Here is a 17,861-nt window from a genome sequence, read left to right on the forward strand (position 1 = left end):
TAGGTAGCACATTATATCTTCATGTGACTCGAGTCAAGATGAAAGTCCGGGGCTTTATTTAAAAAAATGTGAATTACGTTTTTAAATTATATTTACTTTCATTGGGATTGGAAAGCAAATATATCATAATAATCAAGTTCAATTATTTACTGAAGAAATGGGGTTCCTATCGCAGTCAAAGACCTTACTCTACCTGTAACAGGGATTTATTACGAAATGCTCCACCTAAGGAGAACAAAATAATTAGTTCTTTTCCCTAACATTTTCTGAAAATTAACAACTAATATACCATGATAAATCAAAGAAAGAAATAGTAAAAAACATTGTTCTACTCTTCTTTCTTTAACATTGTGTCTAGTTTCACTCTAACTTTCCATGTCCACCACCTAACGGCGACTCTTCAGGAACAAAGTTACTCTAACGGAATGGTTTCGATTAAGGTCTTCGATTAGTTCAACTCGCGCGTGTCCGTGGCTTCGTTACACCACGCGAAGGTGACGTCGCGCAACGTCACGATCCGACAGCAACTAACAACGTCCGCGTTTCGAACTCTGACGAAACAACAATAGCGCGGCGACTTCTTGCTCGTGTTGCATCACGCGAGTCCAGGAATTTCGACTAGTAACGAAGGTCGTCAAAGGCTGCGTAATCATTGCCGTTTGGAAGCCTTTGGCCGCACAACTGCCAACCATGGGTCAGGATTCTCATTAGAATAAAAAATGAAACGAGTCTACTGCGCGAGAGCCTTGATCGTTGCATGAAATAGACAGGTGGTCATTAAGTAATAATTTATTACTAATAAATAAGGTTGAGGATAGTAGTAACGATAGTCTGCATAGACTTATTATTCGCTAAAGTCGAGTACCTCGATTATTGCCGACAAGAGTTTCAGCTCCAATTTTCTGGAATAATCAGACCCTACTAAGTCGCTAGTCCAAAGATCCACCTAACCGATTAATCAATTTTAAACCCGTTCAGGCTCCTATGCAGGCTTCCTATGCAGCATCGATCTTTGACACGTGCAGAAAGTGCAAGGACGGTGCGACGATACCGAAGAGCACGATAAAAATACGAGCGAAAGTCGCTAAAACGAGAAGCAGGTTGTTAAACGAGACGCCGGCCCGCTGCTCCGATGGAATTCGAGTCACGTTCGGTGAACGATCTTCGAAACTTACGATGTCACAATCAGTCGTTTGTCGTCGTAGAACGTATGCCCGTGTTTCGTATTTAGAACGTGAACGAGCCGCGCCCAAACATGTATCGCTCGTTCACGTTAAAACACGAGCGAAGCGATCGTTGTCGCTGTCATTTGGATGATTACATCAACCGCGGGATCTTAATTATTCCCGGACGCGTTTGATTTAATCTGTCCATCCGCAAGGGAAGCAGGATGAGAGAAGATATCGAGTAATTTACAGGTGAACACTTTGATTATTCGGATCCTCTTTTTAGATTGGGACGCCAGGATCTGAGAAGACTCCTGAGGGATTTGATACTATGAATTTGTACGTTGTCTATAGATTGCTATGCTTTCGTTACTATTGCTTTGAGTGCTAAATACTCATGGTCGATACTTGTGGACGGAATTCTTTTGTGATTATTATATCGAAACATCAAAGTGTAGATCTTAACATGAATATTAATGAATCTGAACATTCGAACTAATAAATAGAATGATATGAAACGTCACTGATAGTGTCTCAAGTAAATAAAAAAGATTGACAAATGCATAGATGCGTTCATAGATCATATCGATAACTTTTTCTAGGCACCTTTTTCTAGGTATATGCGTCCATAGAACTCGAAGGATTGATGGATAACTTTTGTTCAATTTAATTAATATTAGGTATTTACCAAGCATCAAAGTATCGAGCACTTAACCCTCGTCCCTTAGATGAGAATGATGAAGACATTTTTGTGGAGTTCTCGTCCCTGGATTAAGGTAGTTTTCCATGAATTTATTATTCGATTAGCCTTTAATTGCCCTAAGTTACGAATTTGATACCGGACTTTTAAATCGAATCATACACTTGCATTTGGTTTGTTTTCAATATTTAGCTGTATGTATGTTGCCATTGGATAATGTCCTTTTGAACAAAAGTTAAAAAAATAAACGTCAGCTGTCAAAATTGTTCCATGTTGTTCCAAAGTTGTTCCGTGAGTTTATTATTTGATTATGATTGGAGCCTTTAATTGCCCTAAGTTACGAATTTGATACCGAACTTTTAAATCGAATCATACACCTGCAATTGGTTTGTTTTCAATATTTAGCTGTATGTATGTTACCACTGAATAATGTCCTTTTGAACAAAAGTTAAAAAACGTCAGCTGTAAAAACTGTTCAAATAATAAGTACATTGATATATTTTTTTAAATTTAAATTTGGAAAATCAGGCTTTCAAGGGTTAAAGTAAGACTGTACTTTCACAAAAGTTTCCAATTGTTCCCAATCATACATTTCAACGTGACTATTGAAACAACTACCTTAAGGGGGTATCCTGAATTAGGAGGTCTAAAAAAAACGGTTTTTCGTGAATTTTTTTGGGGTGGAAAAAAATAATTAATTCTATCGAATTTTTTATCCTATTTTCATACATATTTGAGTAGTCTGTAGAAATTTTTTCGACAGGAAATATTCAAATTGAGTCGACTGTGACGCACATTTGTAGAGCACCTCACAATTAAAACCTCCTATCGGCGGGAAAGATGCAGGTCGTAATTTTGGTTTGACACAAAAAAAACCAAAAGAAATTTTCATTTTCCTACATTTTTCTTCTATGCGAACTAAGAAACACCCGCAAAAATGGTGAAATGTAAAATTACCGCAAATTTGAAAAACAGGACGAGTACTTCGGGTGAAAAAAATCACTTTAGCTTGATAAAAAAGTCGTTTAACATTTTTTTGTATGAATTTTTTTAGTTCACATAGAAGAAAAATGTATGAAAATGAAAATTTCTTTTGGTTTTTTTGTGTCAAACCAATTACGACCTGCATCTTTCCCGCCGATAGGAGGTTTTAATTATGAGGTGCTCTACAAATGTGCATCACAGTCGACTCAATTTGAAAAACCGCTTTTTTAGACCACCTAATTAAGGATACCCCTTTAAACAGTCTCGGATCTCGATGTACAGAGTCGCGAAGACGATCTATCCATGACGGATGAACACCTCGAATTTGAATCGTTCCTACGAAGTACCGATTCGGTCGTAGATCTGGTTGCCAATGAAAGTGGCAAACGCAGGCGTGGCCTAAAAGGAGCAAAGGTAATCCGGTATTCAGAAGCGCGTACCCATGGCATCGTGCCTCGTAATGCTGTTGCGTTGCCCCCCTCGTTCTCGTAGTGGGAGTATATTGTTGGCTGAAACCACCTATAAAAGAGGTCTTGTTAATCGTAATGGTAGCACAGTTTCTTTAGCGATCCACTCCAACTACTTCCAAGCCAACCACAAGCACAATGTCTGCCATCAAAATGTTGGTAAGTTGTTCGACGAACGGTGATTACGCTACCTTAACCGAAACTAGGAGTTAACCCTTTGCACGATAAGTGATTTGACCATAGCTGGTCTCAGAAGCTGATGTTGCGACTCAATGGGGCCTCTGGAGTCCTCTATGTTAAGTTCAAAGTGCAAAGGATTGAAGCTCTAGGCAGAAGAGTGTTAGGGTTTAACCCTTTACACTCAAGGCGATCTGGACATAGTGAGTCTATGGAGCTGATGCTGTGACTCAGTGGAGCCTCTGGAATCCTCTATGCTAAGTTCAGAGTGCAAAGGATTAAACTTCTAGGCAGAAGAATGTTAGGGTTTAACCCTTTGCACTTCAGGCGATCTGGACATAGTGAGTCTATAGAGCTGATGCTTTGACTCAGTGGAGCCTCTGGAGTTCTCTATGCTAAATTCAGAGTGTAAAGGAAACTCTACCCAGAAGAGTGTTAGGGTCTAACCCTTTCCATTACAAATGATTCGACCATAACTGGCCCCAACAGCTTAAGCTGCGACCCAGTGGGGCCTCTGGAGTCACCTACGCAAAGTTCAGAGTGGAAAGGATTTTACCTCCAGGGAGAAGAGTGAATCCTCGAACCGGATACTAAATTTGGACATTTTCCTTGTTTTTAGGTTCTCTTCGCCGGCTTGATCGCCGTCTGCTCGGCTGGTTTGTTGCCCGCGGCGTACACGGCACCGATCCCAGCGGCCCTGACAGTCGGAACTTATGCTAGCAGCTACAACGCACACGCGATCAATCATGCGATAGCTGCACCATACATCGCTAGCCCCGTGGTCGCTCATGCCGCTGCCCCGGTCGCCCATGTCGCCTACCCTGGCCTGTCAGCCGCCTATGCCAGCCTACCTGCCGCCTATTCGGGAGTACCAGTCTTCGCAGGCAGACGCTGAAACCTGTACTCATTCTACCACTCGAGGACGATCGTCGACAAACATCCGGCTACGTTCAAACACCTCAGCTACGAAACAATCGATTAACCTTCGATTGTATCTTTTCTTCTCCGAGCCTGGTCACCTTCTGCGATGGCCATTAAACATCTGAAGCACCATCGAATACAACGTCTTATGGTGTTCGCGTCATCGTCCTCGACGTGTTCCTCTTTCTCTACAAAATTAATCGGCGATTCTGTTAGTCTTAAATCTACGCAAAAATAAAAAATTATTCGTCTTACCTATACAGTATCTTGTCATTTCTGTGCACGTTACCCTGTCTACTTAATAAATAAAAAGAGAAATGAAAGAAACTCTTTTAAAAAGGGAATCGAACGTAGGCAAAAAGTGTTAGAAAATGATGGAAATTATTTTGTTCGTTGGTGTTTAAAATTTCTTTAATAAATAAATGTTGATAAAATTTTGATTACTTTTCGCTCTCCTTGATATTATAAATCATTTGATGTTTAATTTAAAGAGTTTACTATTTTGTAAGAGTTATAAGTAGATTGCGGATCCTTATGCAAAATAAAATCTTCGCGAAGGTGCCTGGAAAAATTCAACCTAAATAGGAATTCATTTTATTCTAGAAATATTATAACGTGAACTTTACTTTCAATCTTTTTTATATTCTTGCATATTGTTTGCATTTTGTAGATTCTTGTACGTTCAAATTTTCTATAAATGCATAAAGATCCGCAGTCTAGTTATAAGTATAGATAGATCAAACTTCGTATCACTGTCGTTCAGCATTAAACCGAACGAGCTGAATCGACGAACCGCGAAACAAAATCTCCAAGGCAACCGAAGAACAAACGACGATTCGTTGATCGCCATCGCCGAGTTCGAGCCTTTACGTTTTCGTACGCTCGACAAGAACTCAGGCACTACGCGAACCTTTCCCGCGTTCGAACTTGGTATCAATCGGTATCTAAAAATCGTGCAAACAGCCAGAGTCCCATCGGAAGAAGATTCCATCGAGTGGAAAGAGAAAAGAACGATCGAAAGGCTTTGCTAGAAAAAGGAGGAGGCAGACGTTTTAGAAAATGCGTGAAATCGTTCATCTGCAAGCTGGTCAATGCGGTAATCAAATAGGAGCAAAGGTATCGCAGTTCAGGTCAATTAGTATCTTTCACGAGATGATCGAGGGGCGTCTTTAGGGTGACGATTCGCCTATAATCAACTCTGATCATCCTTCTTTGTTATTAACAGTTCTGGGAGGTGATCTCCGACGAACACGGCATCGATCCAACAGGCACTTATCACGGTGACTCGGATCTTCAGCTCGAGCGTATAAACGTCTACTACAACGAAGCGTCCGGGGGAAAGTATGTTCCTAGAGCGATTCTGGTCGACCTCGAGCCCGGCACCATGGACGCGGTTCGCTCGGGACCGTTCGGTCAGATATTTCGACCGGACAATTTTGTTTTCGGCCAGAGCGGGGCTGGGAACAATTGGGCCAAGGGTCACTACACAGAAGGCGCGGAACTCGTCGATTCCGTACTCGACGTTGTTCGCAAGGAGGCGGAGAGTTGCGATTGCTTACAGGGTTTCCAGCTAACTCATTCCCTCGGCGGCGGGACAGGCGCTGGAATGGGAACGCTGCTAATTTCCAAGATCCGCGAAGAGTATCCCGACAGAATCATGATGACGTTCAGCGTTGTCCCATCCCCGAAGGTACTTTATTCTAAATATTCTCGACTTGTCCTTCGCGTCAACCCTTTGATCCCAGACGACTTGCGTTAGAAATTCTAAGGATAGCGTCGTAAAACACTAGTTTAAAAAAATATCACCTTATAGAGGATGATAAGATGAGACTTTTTTATATTTACAGTTTGTTCATACAACGTTTAGTTTCAAAAATAAAAATTACAAACTTAAAAATTCCTCTGAATCTAATTTTTGGGGATGAATATATACGCCGTTCGCAGTCAAAGGGTTAGGGAACGTTTGTTTGCCTTATAGAAGATGACAAGATGAGACTTTTTTATATTTACAGTTTGTTAATAAAACGTTTAGTTTCAAAGCTAAAAATTACAAATTTAAAAATTCCTCTGAATCTAATTTTTGGGGATGAATATATACGCCCTTCGCAGTCAAAGGGTTAACGAATGTTCAACTTATAGAGGATGATAAGATGAAACTTTTGTATATTTACAGTTTGTTCATACAACGTTTAGTTACAAAAATAAAAATTACAAACTTAGAAGTCTTTTATAAGGTGATACAAAAGGTTAACGAATGTTCTCTTTACAGGTGTCTGACACCGTGGTGGAGCCCTACAACTGCACTTTGTCCGTGCACCAGCTGGTCGAGAACACGGATGAATCTTACTGCATCGACAACGAAGCCCTCTATGATATCTGTTTCCGCACGTTGAAATTGACCACGCCAACTTACGGCGATTTGAATCATTTAGTAAGCGCTACGCTCAGCGGCGTGACTACCTGTCTGAGATTCCCTGGCCAGTTGAACGCTGATCTGCGCAAACTGGCAGTAAACATGGTGCCATTTCCGCGATTGCACTTCTTCATTCCTGGCTTCGCACCTTTAACGTCCAGGTAAAGCAACCAGCGATCTAATAATAAATCAACCGCTACAGTATGAGCTTCTACAGTTATAATAAAATACAAAATATTATTTGGCTGTTTGGAAATTTAACGTGAATTTTTGTTAGGTGGTACAGGTCTGAATATATCAAAAGGTTGAAAACAAATATATATACAACCCTTGAAAGGTGGTAACCTTGTAAAAAAAAAATGATACCCACGTAATTCAATAAATATGTATAATAAATTCAAATGCGCCTTTGAATATTTATACAAAATTGGGACGAACTTTCTGGATAATCCAATGCAAAATAATACATTTCGATATTTCTATTCCGACAGAGGCTCGCAGCAGTACAGAGCCCTCACGGTACCGGAACTCACGCAGCAAATGTTCGACGCGAAGAACATGATGGCGGCCTGCGATCCTCGTCACGGTCGTTACCTGACCGTAGCAGCGGTTTTCCGTGGAAGGATGTCTATGAAGGAAGTGGACGAGCAGATGCTCAACATTCAGAACAAAAACAGCAGCTACTTCGTCGACTGGATACCCAGTAACGTTAAAACCGCCGTGTGCGACATCCCACCTCGCGGGCTGAAGATGTCTGCGACTTTTATCGGAAATTCGACGGCTATTCAGGTAAATCTGGACGGTAAATCAGGTAAATCGGGGCATAGCTGCAGCCCAGAAACACGATACTAAACGAAATTCGATTTCAGGAACTGTTCAAGAGAGTTTCGGAGCAGTTCACCGCGATGTTCAGGCGGAAGGCGTTCTTGCATTGGTACACGGGAGAGGGTATGGACGAGATGGAATTCACGGAGGCCGAAAGCAACATGAACGACCTGGTGTCCGAATACCAGCAGTATCAAGAGGCCACCGCCGAGGAGGAGGGCGAATTCGACGAGGAGGAAGAGGGCGAGGGTGAAAACCAGTGAGACCGATTCGCCCCGTGATAATACGACGCGGATTTCGTTCTTTGTGGGAACGTGCATCGCTTTACGTTTCGTCCGTTTCGTTACGTTTGGGACGGTCAGTTTCTTTTGTCCGGTTTTCATTTTTATCGATCGTGATCCTATCCCTCCGTTCAACTCTGTCGCACACATCAAACGTATGTACTCTCGAATACAGACGCATCTCCGATATCCCTCTGTCCGTCCATCTACTTAACCATTGTATCAGCGTTAACGTATCGTTTCAAGCAGCTCGCTTTGTGTTTGTAATTTAATTCTTTGTTCTTTTCCGAGCAACTCGCTCGCCCCGATATATATTATATATAAAACGAAAGAACGCGTAGCCTGTACGTTGAGAGCGAATCGAAAATAAATTCAAACGACGTTCTTCTCAGCGTGTCTCCTTCTTAATTCCTGTACCATTGTTCCGGCGATCGATCGATCGAACGAACGGGAACGATCCTCGAAGGGAATCGACTCGGAACGCGTACGCAGGTCGACGTCTCTCATTCCCCTTGATCCGTTTAAACCAGGACTTCTTCAACTTTTTTTCATTCACTCCAAAAAATATGAAATAAAGATATGTAAATATTTTGTGATGTGTATTTATTGACTAGGTTACAATATATATTGACTAGGTTACAATATACATATATTTGTTGGCGTTCAAACGGTGTATCGTTATTAAAACCTGCCTGAACGTCATTCAGGAGATATTATTCCAGTCTTGTATCTTTTAATCTAGTCGCATTTCGAATCTACCTCAGGGATTAGATCAAGTCTCCATTTTTATCACCTCCCTGCTACATATACACAGTCAGTCCCATAAGTATTTCGCATCTTCTATGTCTCTTAAAAACATTTGTCTAAATTACGTATTAAGGTCGAGTCAGGCTATACAACACGGACCGTCACGTTCCGGCAACGACACGACAAAACATTAAAACACGCGTTTTAATGAAACTGTTCACACTATACGACACTGACCTGAACGTTTCGTCAACGGAATGTATCGGGACGTACCGGCACCGACCGACATTCTCGCGAAGAATGGTTTGTCGGTCCGTGTCGGTACGTATTGATGCTTTTGTCAATCTGAAAGAGTACAGAATGGGTCAGGAAAAATGAATAGAAAATGTTAAGGCCTATGTGCCGTTATATGCAACAAACCATCCAAAATATATGGATTCTGAATTTAAAGAATTTTATAGAAAGAAATTGCGATTAAATGAGTCAGTCAGGTAAAAGATGTATAATTTATTTTATTTATAACCTAGTTTTATCATATATATATCATATTAGCTTAATTTATTGTATCTTGCCATTCAACACGACCGTGTTCTGACATAAAAAATCCGTTAAATCCGTCTCGAACAGCAAATGCAGCACTTACAGCACTTCCACCTTGTCGTGGAAAATTTTGCAAATTAAGTTCAGTGGTATGATTATGCTCAAAATCTTGTATAATATTTCTGCAATCTCGGAGATAATTATGCAAAATGCACGTAGTCGAAACGATTTTATCTGCATTTTCTGGTTTTGACTTCAATCTTCGATTATAAAGTTGAAATTTTTGGCTCAGTATTCCGAATGGATTTTCCGAAACTCTTCGTGCACGAGAGAGACGGTAGTTGAGAATTCTTTTTGATCTATCCTCCTGAATTTGCGAACCAAGATAAGATCTCAACAAATATTTTTTTAACGAAAATGCCTCATCGCCAACTATGACATAAGGCATAATGGTTTGCGTATTAGGGAGCTCAGTGTCTTTGGGAACATTTAATTAATTTTTTTCAAGAGCTTTGCCCAATTTAGAACTAGCAAATAGGCCTCCATCGCTATTCCTACCATATCCGCCTATGTTTACTGCAATGAATTTATAATATGCATCCACTAAAGCTAAGAGTACTATTGAAAACGTTTTCTTATAATTAAAAAATTGAGATCCACTGTCTGCGGGAGCTTGAATGATAACGTGTTTCCCATCGAGAGCACCGATACAATTAGGAAAATTCCAAATATCAAAAAATTCTTCGGCAGTTTTTTTCCATTTATCTGGTGTAGGATTTTCCATTGCTAATGGCATTCAACTCTCTATTATCGCTTCATATACTTGAATAACACTTGATTGCACTGTTGAATGACCGAGTCGATAACTGGTAGCTATTGTTCTAAATGAATCACCAGTAGCTAAGAACCTATGAAAATAGAAACATTGTATTTTCACTTTTTTTTATTGGCTGTTCGTAAAAAATCATGGACGAGTCTGCGAGATTCTTTTAGAAGAGCTTTGAAGAAAAAACGTGATACAAAAAGCGGACAGGTTGCTTCAAAAATAAAAAAATGGAGATTTGAAGATGAAACATCGTTTTTATCACCTTTCGTGCAAGAAAGGGACACATATAGTAATTTAAAAAATATTAGTGATGATGACAATGAGGGTGAACCGAATGAACACGAATATGATGATAAGAACAATGACAAAAGAAACGATCAAAACGATAATAGAAGAGATGATCAAAATAACAATATAGGATATAATCTGAATGAGGATGATGAGAAAAATGATGATTTGGATGAAGAGATAAATATTAAGGATGAAAAAAAGAAAAAAGAAAAAAATGTCAACTAGAAATAAGAGAAAGAAATTTCAACCACCAGAAACGGATATCAGCAGTAATGATGAAATATCTATTAGGAAAAAAAAGTGCTAAAGAGCCCAATGCAATAGATACATTTTTTTCGAGTATTGCATCAACTGTAACAAATTTTTCGCCCTATTACCAAAATATAGCCAAATTACAAATATGCAAGAACAATCATTTCATCAACCTAAAACACCCACAAAACATTCTTCACAACAGCAACCATATTATACTGGACCATCAACGTCATCATCACTATCGTCATCAACCATACAACTCAAACATACAAACTCAACTCCACCTTCAATAATTCCATCGCCATCATGTTATGATTTTCCGCATTCATATGACAATAAGACCATGTAAATTACATATTGTAATAAAAATATTTATCTGATACAAACTGTAAGTCTTTCTGTCGGTGAAATTGCCTCGCGAAACGATGTACTTTGTTTTTGTAGCACAGGTTCAATTAATTTTAATAATTCAACAAATTTATACTGCGGCATTCTAAAATATCGATAAAACTTGTCGTCATATTTCAGTAAATCATTGAACAATGTCCAATGTTCTCCTTCAAGTTTTCTCTTTTTTAATAATGGATGTACCCATATTCGATTTCTTTTTTTAACTTTTTTTAATTCGGTTTCTTCTTCGTCTAAAAGTAAAGCTACAGAAGCCAAATTATCGTCGCCGGATGATTCATCCATCGTGACAGTTACGGAAACAGTGTGAACATATGCATTAATTTGTCGTGTCGTGTCGTACAGTCTGAATCGACCTTTATGAATTCACAAATGCATTTACCCAATTATGCAAAACGTTCGGTGCTCCTTGGAAAACCGACCAAGGCTTCCACGAGTTTTCCAGGGCCTTCCATGCTCCATTACTCGTTCATTCGAGACCCGGTATGGAATAATATTAGAACCTACCGGGATCTGACGCCACAGATTCCAAGCGATTCCATCCGGTCTCGAGTCGTCGTCTGGGAGTAATGGTTCCTTCGCGTTCTCTGGGCTCAACCGTATATGCATCACGTATATGGGCTCAACGGTCGCGACTCTCACGGGTCATCGAGCGTGTTGCGAGGATGGAACGATGACGTCTCGTCAACGGCATCGTTACGGTCGAGATGGTTAGCGATTCTTCCACGAGGCTCGCGGCACGTTCCACATCCGATCGGTCGAGGTCCCATCAGAGGTTAATCCGGTCGCGGTTGGCGAAGCACAAACGTACAGGATCGCAGACACGCAGGCTGTATAATTACGACGGCAGATAAAGACGCCGACGTCGCTCGATAGCAAGAACAGCGGCACTAACGTATCAACGTGATTTCTCAAGGATTCCGGCGCGAAGAAAGGATTTTTCTCACAGTAAAAACGATGCTTTACTATCGGTTCGGTGTATCGCGGTGTTCAAGACGGTGCTCTTGTCCTCCTTAAGCGTTCAAACAGCTCCCGCAAGGTCGGCGAGGATAGGCGTTGGAAACGAGCCGGTGTAGCACGCCCCGTTCGACTAATCACACCTTAACCCAAACATCGACGACGGTGCACGTTCGTTTAGATGCAGGAGGCTGTAACCTTACCGACACAGCCGCGAAACGGTTCGTACTTGAACGAGAAGAAACTTTTTCCCCAGTTTCCGCCGTTCTCTCTCGAGATCGATGGGGAGGAACGAAGGAACTGCGGGGGACACGAGATATCCCGGCTATAGAAAACCGCACTAGGTATAAGGGGGAGCGGACGAATGGGATATATAAAACGTCTACGAGCTACGGGATCGTCTAGTCGATCTGCTCGATAGTTTGCATACGTCGAATAAGGTTCACGGAGGCGTTAAACGAATATGTACTGCAAGTTGGTGAGTAACGGCAGGTCAAGTCGTGGTTTCCATAATTTCGATAGGTTGAATTTGTTTAGAGTTGTATTCGCGGTCGTTGGTGGGATCGATATATTTTAATATATATTTCCGCGTAGTTGGTGTTCCTTGCTGGCGTGGCCTATGCTTCGGCTGGTTTATACACGGGATACGAGAATTATGGATACGGTAGCTACGGACTTAATCACGGACTCGCGGCGGCTGCAGCATCCCCGTATACTCCCGTCACATACGTGCACCCAGCACCCGTCGCTACCAGCTACTCGAACTCCTACAAAGTAAGCTTTCGGTCCAGTCATTTTATTATGGGCCACAGCAGATCTTTACGCAAACTAAAATTTTTGCAAACGTATCCATAAAAATTAACCCTTTGCACTCGAGAGGTGACTCTCAATCACCATTAGGTTTCACGCAGCTAATCTATCAGCAATAATGTTTTTGTAGGTTTAATTTCTTTGGAACTCGAAATGTCAATAAAATGATTGTCGGTACGGTAAAGGTGACCTGATTCTCAAATCTCGATAGCTTAGCATTCGTGACGATAGAATGCTAAGAAAGCATTTCGAGTTACAGGTAGATACTAAAAAAAGGCATCGAATGCAAAGGGTTAAACCTAAATAGGAATTTATTTTACTCTGCAAATGTTATAATATAAACTTTACTTTCGACACTTTTTTTTATATATATTCTCGCATATTGTTTGCATTTTGAGGTTTCTTGCGCGTTGAAATTTCCTATGAGTGCATAAAAATCCGCAGTTTAATTATCAGTAGCAATTATGAGTTTCGGTCCAGTTATTTTATTATGGGTGACAGCAGATCTTTACGCAAAATAAAATCTTTGCAATCGTACCCACAAGAATCAAACCTAAATAGGAATTTACTTTACTCTGCAAATGTTATAATATAATCTTTACTTTCGACACTTTTTTTTATATATATTCTCGCATATTGTTTGCATTTTGTATTTTCTTACGCGTTGAAATTTCTTATGAGTGAATAGAAATTCGCAGTCTAATTATGAGTATTCTCACTCGCGAGCAATTTTAACATTATACTTCCTAAGCTTTCAGCCCAGTCACTTTATTATTTATTAATTTTAACATTTCTACTTTCAGGTTGCATTGGCACCTACGACCAAATATGCGTTAGCACCACCGGTGAGCAAAGTGTTCTACAACGTACCGTCGCCGATTTCAAAGATCGGTTACGTTCCCTCGACGTACGTCGCCTACCCTCAGAGTTACAGCTCGCTCACCTCGTACCCAGGCTCTCTTGGATACGGATACAAGTACAAAGACGGATTAGGGCTGGGCTATGGATACGGCTACGGAAGCGGATACGACTTGGGCTATGCCTCCGCTATTGCACACGGATATCCCACTGGCTACGACCACTTATCCAAATATTAAACTTGTTCGACGATTCCCTCGCGAGCTGTAACGAAACTCAGGATACTGCGAGTGTAATTAGGGTTATTTCTCGAAATAAAGAAAAGTAACAAAAGTGAAACGATATTCGATTGGTTTTCCTAATTTCCACGAGACTGAATCATTTTTTCTCTTAATCATTCCCTCAGCAGGCTCTTTTACACCTTGCGTAATTAGCCGTCGCCATGAATATTAAAATGCCCGCTTGACGCTTTCGTTATATTTACGACGCCATAATCGCCGTAACACCATAACGTAAGTAATAACAGAACGCGAGATAATTAATCCCGCCCGTGGAGCGGTGAAAGTAGCAGATTCTTATCTTTAATACGAGCTCGACAAGGTGGTAACAGGAAAATACGACGATGATTCGCTGTTACAGCATTTTCAACAGACGCGACCGCCGCAGGAACTGAGAACAAAAATACTCTGTCGCAATACACAAAACGATCGAACAATGGAGATGATATTGCTCCGAATTCCATTATGGTTCATTCATCGTTTCACGTCATCGTTTGTGTCTCCTTTGGACAAAGCTCCGGTGAAATATAAACTATTCGAAAAGTACTCGAACAATGCTTCTCATTCGAGTCACGACGCGCAGATGGATAATAAAGTTCGAAAGCGCGGAGGCGTAACGCGAGAATACTATGGTCTTTTTGTTTTTTGTAGGCCAAAAAGAAAGAGTTACCTCTACGAGTTCGTAACGGATGGAAGAGTAGATCAAGGTCGAATAAAGGCGGGGTTCGTTCTACATGTCCACGTTTTTGGTTACTTTTTCATACCTCCTACTGGTCGTTCGCCAATACGAAAAATAAATTTAATAATATTTCTTCTGTTTCTTTGTATGTGAAACATAACTAATAAATTAAAAGCGATGGGGTTGGTGTAATAAAGCATAGATGAAAAATAAATTTAATAATAGTAGTTCTGTTTCTTTGTATGTGAAACATAACTAATACATTAAAAGCGATGGGGTTAGTGAAATAATGCATAGATGAAGAGAGAAGTATCTATTTATGCTTCTCTGTTACTGGATACAGTGCTATAGAGTGTTGGAACGGTACTGCGTCGCGATAGTCATCATTCATAGAGCAACGTTATGTTGCGAACGAGAGAGAATCGTTGGAGACTAGCCAAGAAGTTACGATCGCGGTTGCGAATGAGTCAGTGGAAGAGTTATGAAATTTTACAAATGTATTAATGCAAGGAATGATTGCAACGACAGTTGATATATAGATCCCCTGCAAGAAGATGGCCTCTGGTAGCGACCACAAACACTTCTCTTAAACTTACTCCAAAAGGGCTTTTTATCTCATTATATAGATTGCGACTTGATCCTTGTTAGAATTAACGAAGTAAAATGGTCACTCTAGATGGAATTTTTTAAGAATGACGCAGTTCGTGGACGACGCCATAGATCGTCTCCTTGGAGAACTATATAACGTATAAACTATACGTATGTTTGACTTTACGTATGTCAGACCAACGACACAGGAATCTGTGTTTCGCTTCTATATGCCTCAACCTTGCTTCACCGTGCTCACAGAACGACAGAAGACGCGCGAGTCGAGTTCGTGATCGATACGAACCTCGAGTGATTCGATTCTCGACGTCTTCGAGCTCTTTTATAGCGATGCGTCCTGCCTTACGCGGGGCCCGATAGGCTTTCCGCGTTTCGTGTCGTAATACAAAAGCGTTCGCGCGATATCGAACGGTTCGAGGCCTTCCTGATTCGGGCGTTGCTAACGGCTATCGTCGATCTTGAACCGGACCTTCTTTTTTCGTCCATCGACCTCCAACGATCACTCGATTCCCCCGATCGTGATTTCTATGCGTTGCCGTGATCGAACAAAGAATACAGGAAAAGCAGAGGCCGAAAAAACGAGATCATATATCCTCTTGGAGAACGTTCACCGACGCCTCGAGTTCGTGGGAATAGAGAGTGGGGCACACGTGAAGTACAAAACGCGACCTTGCTACGAAATGCGCGGCCAATCGTTGACAAATAAAAGAAAGATCGAGAAGACAGCTGGAAGAGAGAAAGAGAGAGGCGATAGGGGTCGAGAGATTTAGATGAGGTGAACTGGTTTCGGAAAGATCGAACTCTTTGTTTGATCCTCTGGACTCCGCGTACAGCGTCTGCGTATATTTGAGGGTCTTGAGGATTTTTTTAAATAAAACATTGTTTTGTCGATGTACAAATTTTTCGATCGTTTAATTACAGAAGATAAGATGATCCGCGTAATATGGGTTCGCATGAGTATTACGGGAACGCTCCTTGCGAGTAATTAATTCACTTAGTTTGGTCGGGCACCATTTCGGATATTTGCGGGGCTTAATAACATATTTCGGGACATATAAATCAATGGAAGTATAAATATACAGAAAATTGATAGCTAAATCTAGCTGCGAGTTTAATAATGGATTATCTCAGGGGACAATACCAAAATAATCGCAAATACATTGATAATCGCCAAGCTTAAGGTCGTAATAAGTATTATGCGTACGTATAAAGTTGTTTATAGCAATTAATTGAATACAAATTATGGATGGAGTGGTGCAATGATCCATAGACGTGACGCTGTCAGCGGAGGGACTGACTTCTGTAACGTTATGCTTCGCAAATTCAATCAAGCTAAATAGCTAAATCTAGCAACAAGTTAAATAACACGATATCGCGGGGGACAGTATCAAAATAATCGCGAATTCCTGATAACCTCCGTGATTAATGTCATAATAAATATTATATGAACGAGTTAGATTACAGCGGTTAACTATGTATGTAAATAACGAAGGATTACACCTACCGATCGAACAGCAAGACTTCATTAATGGAAAGAGTGTCTGCTGTAACATTTATGGAATACCTACGTGCTAGTCTCTTTTTTTGTTTTTAATTGTCCGCGTACGAAAACAATTTCCCCATCTTTCAAATATTTCGACAGTTCAGTGGCTCAAGATCATTTCGGTAAAATATTAAAGCAAGAGTCTCAAAATTGCTCGATTTATGCATGTTTGAAGGACGCGGCGTCCAGACAGTCGCTGGCTGCATGTAAAACTTTAAACGCGTTTCTCAAGAACTACTTGACCGATTTACTTGATATTTTGCAAACATATCAAGGAAACGTGCCGCTATCGTCGTTACTGAATGTACGCTCGTACCTTCCACTCCGCGCCATTTTAGGTCCAAGTTCTTCAAAAGTCTTCTCAGAGAATAGAGAACGTTTGAAAGTTGCACCTCCCGCGGGACAGGAATGAAAAATGAACGAAACGACGCGAAAAAAACCCGAGCGCATTCGTTACACATGCATGAAATCAGGTATTCAGTTTCGCAAAACGGTGTCACAATGCCGCCCTCGGTTTGCCACACCAGCGGTGTCCTTCCTAGACGACACGCATCGGTATGCGTCACGACGCGTCGCGATATCCCAAACTGGGCGTTAAAATGGATTGCTAATTGTTACACAATCGCGTGGTTGGTTGAAGTAAACACAAGGTATAACGTAACGTTATCGGTATCGGCATTAACATCGATCAGTACAGAAGGCGTTACGTTATCGTAGAAATGCACACCGGATTACCGGATAGGAATCGCGTTTATTAATTAACGTACAGTCAGTCCATCGGTTAACTAACTGGAGTTATCTCGAAATACGAGTGTCGTTCGCCCGTTATAGACGCTATGTAATCGGCGGATCGATTCGGTGGCTAGCTCGTCTTCGATGGATCAAGTTCTCGAAACTGAAACGAGTGGAACTCGACTGTTTGACCGAAGACGAAAGGTCGCGGAGGCGAACGACACCGGATGTTCGATCGAACCGACAGGGTACCCAATGCTTGGTACACTCCACGACAAAAATCATGGGAGACATCTGGATTTTTAGGATTGTTTAAGGGGTTAGGCTACTTTGACACTAACAAAATTAGATGCGTTTGGTCTGAAGCTGTGGGACTTAGGGCCCCCGAATCGAAGAA

General features: G+C 41.0%; 5 protein-coding genes across 5 annotated transcripts; 4 read left to right on the forward strand and 1 right to left on the reverse strand.

Moving 5' to 3' along the window:
- Positions 1-3,368: 3,368 nt before the first annotated feature.
- Positions 3,369-4,789, forward strand: LOC128880920 (RNA-binding protein 14-like). The gene is made up of 2 exons (XM_054131480.1): positions 3,369-3,476; positions 4,114-4,789. Exons 1-2 carry the CDS (start codon positions 3,456-3,458, stop codon positions 4,387-4,389), a joined length of 297 nt encoding a protein of 98 aa, XP_053987455.1. The 5' UTR covers positions 3,369-3,455; the 3' UTR covers positions 4,390-4,789.
- A 685-nt stretch (positions 4,790-5,474) lies between these two features.
- Positions 5,475-7,916, forward strand: LOC128880958 (tubulin beta chain-like). Its single transcript, XM_054131566.1, has 5 exons — positions 5,475-5,531; positions 5,641-6,105; positions 6,685-6,989; positions 7,320-7,617; positions 7,698-7,916. Exons 1-5 carry the CDS (start codon positions 5,475-5,477, stop codon positions 7,914-7,916), a joined length of 1,344 nt encoding a protein of 447 aa, XP_053987541.1.
- Positions 7,917-9,069: 1,153 nt separating this feature from the next.
- Positions 9,070-10,056, reverse strand: LOC128881174 (uncharacterized). The gene is made up of 3 exons (XM_054131956.1): positions 9,738-10,056; positions 9,325-9,653; positions 9,070-9,120 (listed from the first exon to the last, which is right to left on the reverse strand). Exons 1-3 carry the CDS (start codon positions 10,015-10,017, stop codon positions 9,070-9,072), a joined length of 660 nt encoding a protein of 219 aa, XP_053987931.1. The 5' UTR covers positions 10,018-10,056.
- A 16-nt stretch (positions 10,057-10,072) lies between these two features.
- On the forward strand, positions 10,073-10,929 carry LOC128880831 (putative uncharacterized protein DDB_G0289963). Its single transcript, XM_054131315.1, is given in 2 exon segments — positions 10,073-10,564; positions 10,567-10,929. Coding segments are annotated over 2 exon segments (753 nt in total). The 5' UTR covers positions 10,073-10,131; the 3' UTR covers positions 10,887-10,929.
- A 1,374-nt stretch (positions 10,930-12,303) lies between these two features.
- Positions 12,304-13,965, forward strand: LOC128880865 (cuticle protein 63-like). Its single transcript, XM_054131388.1, has 3 exons — positions 12,304-12,436; positions 12,553-12,732; positions 13,572-13,965. Exons 1-3 carry the CDS (start codon positions 12,422-12,424, stop codon positions 13,863-13,865), a joined length of 489 nt encoding a protein of 162 aa, XP_053987363.1. The 5' UTR covers positions 12,304-12,421; the 3' UTR covers positions 13,866-13,965.
- The last annotated feature ends 3,896 nt before the right edge of the window (positions 13,966-17,861 follow it).

The sequence above is a fragment of the Hylaeus volcanicus genome, chromosome 8 (assembly GCF_026283585.1).
Source record: "Hylaeus volcanicus isolate JK05 chromosome 8, UHH_iyHylVolc1.0_haploid, whole genome shotgun sequence".
In the NCBI taxonomy this organism is placed as follows: Eukaryota; Metazoa; Arthropoda; class Insecta; order Hymenoptera; family Colletidae; genus Hylaeus; species Hylaeus volcanicus.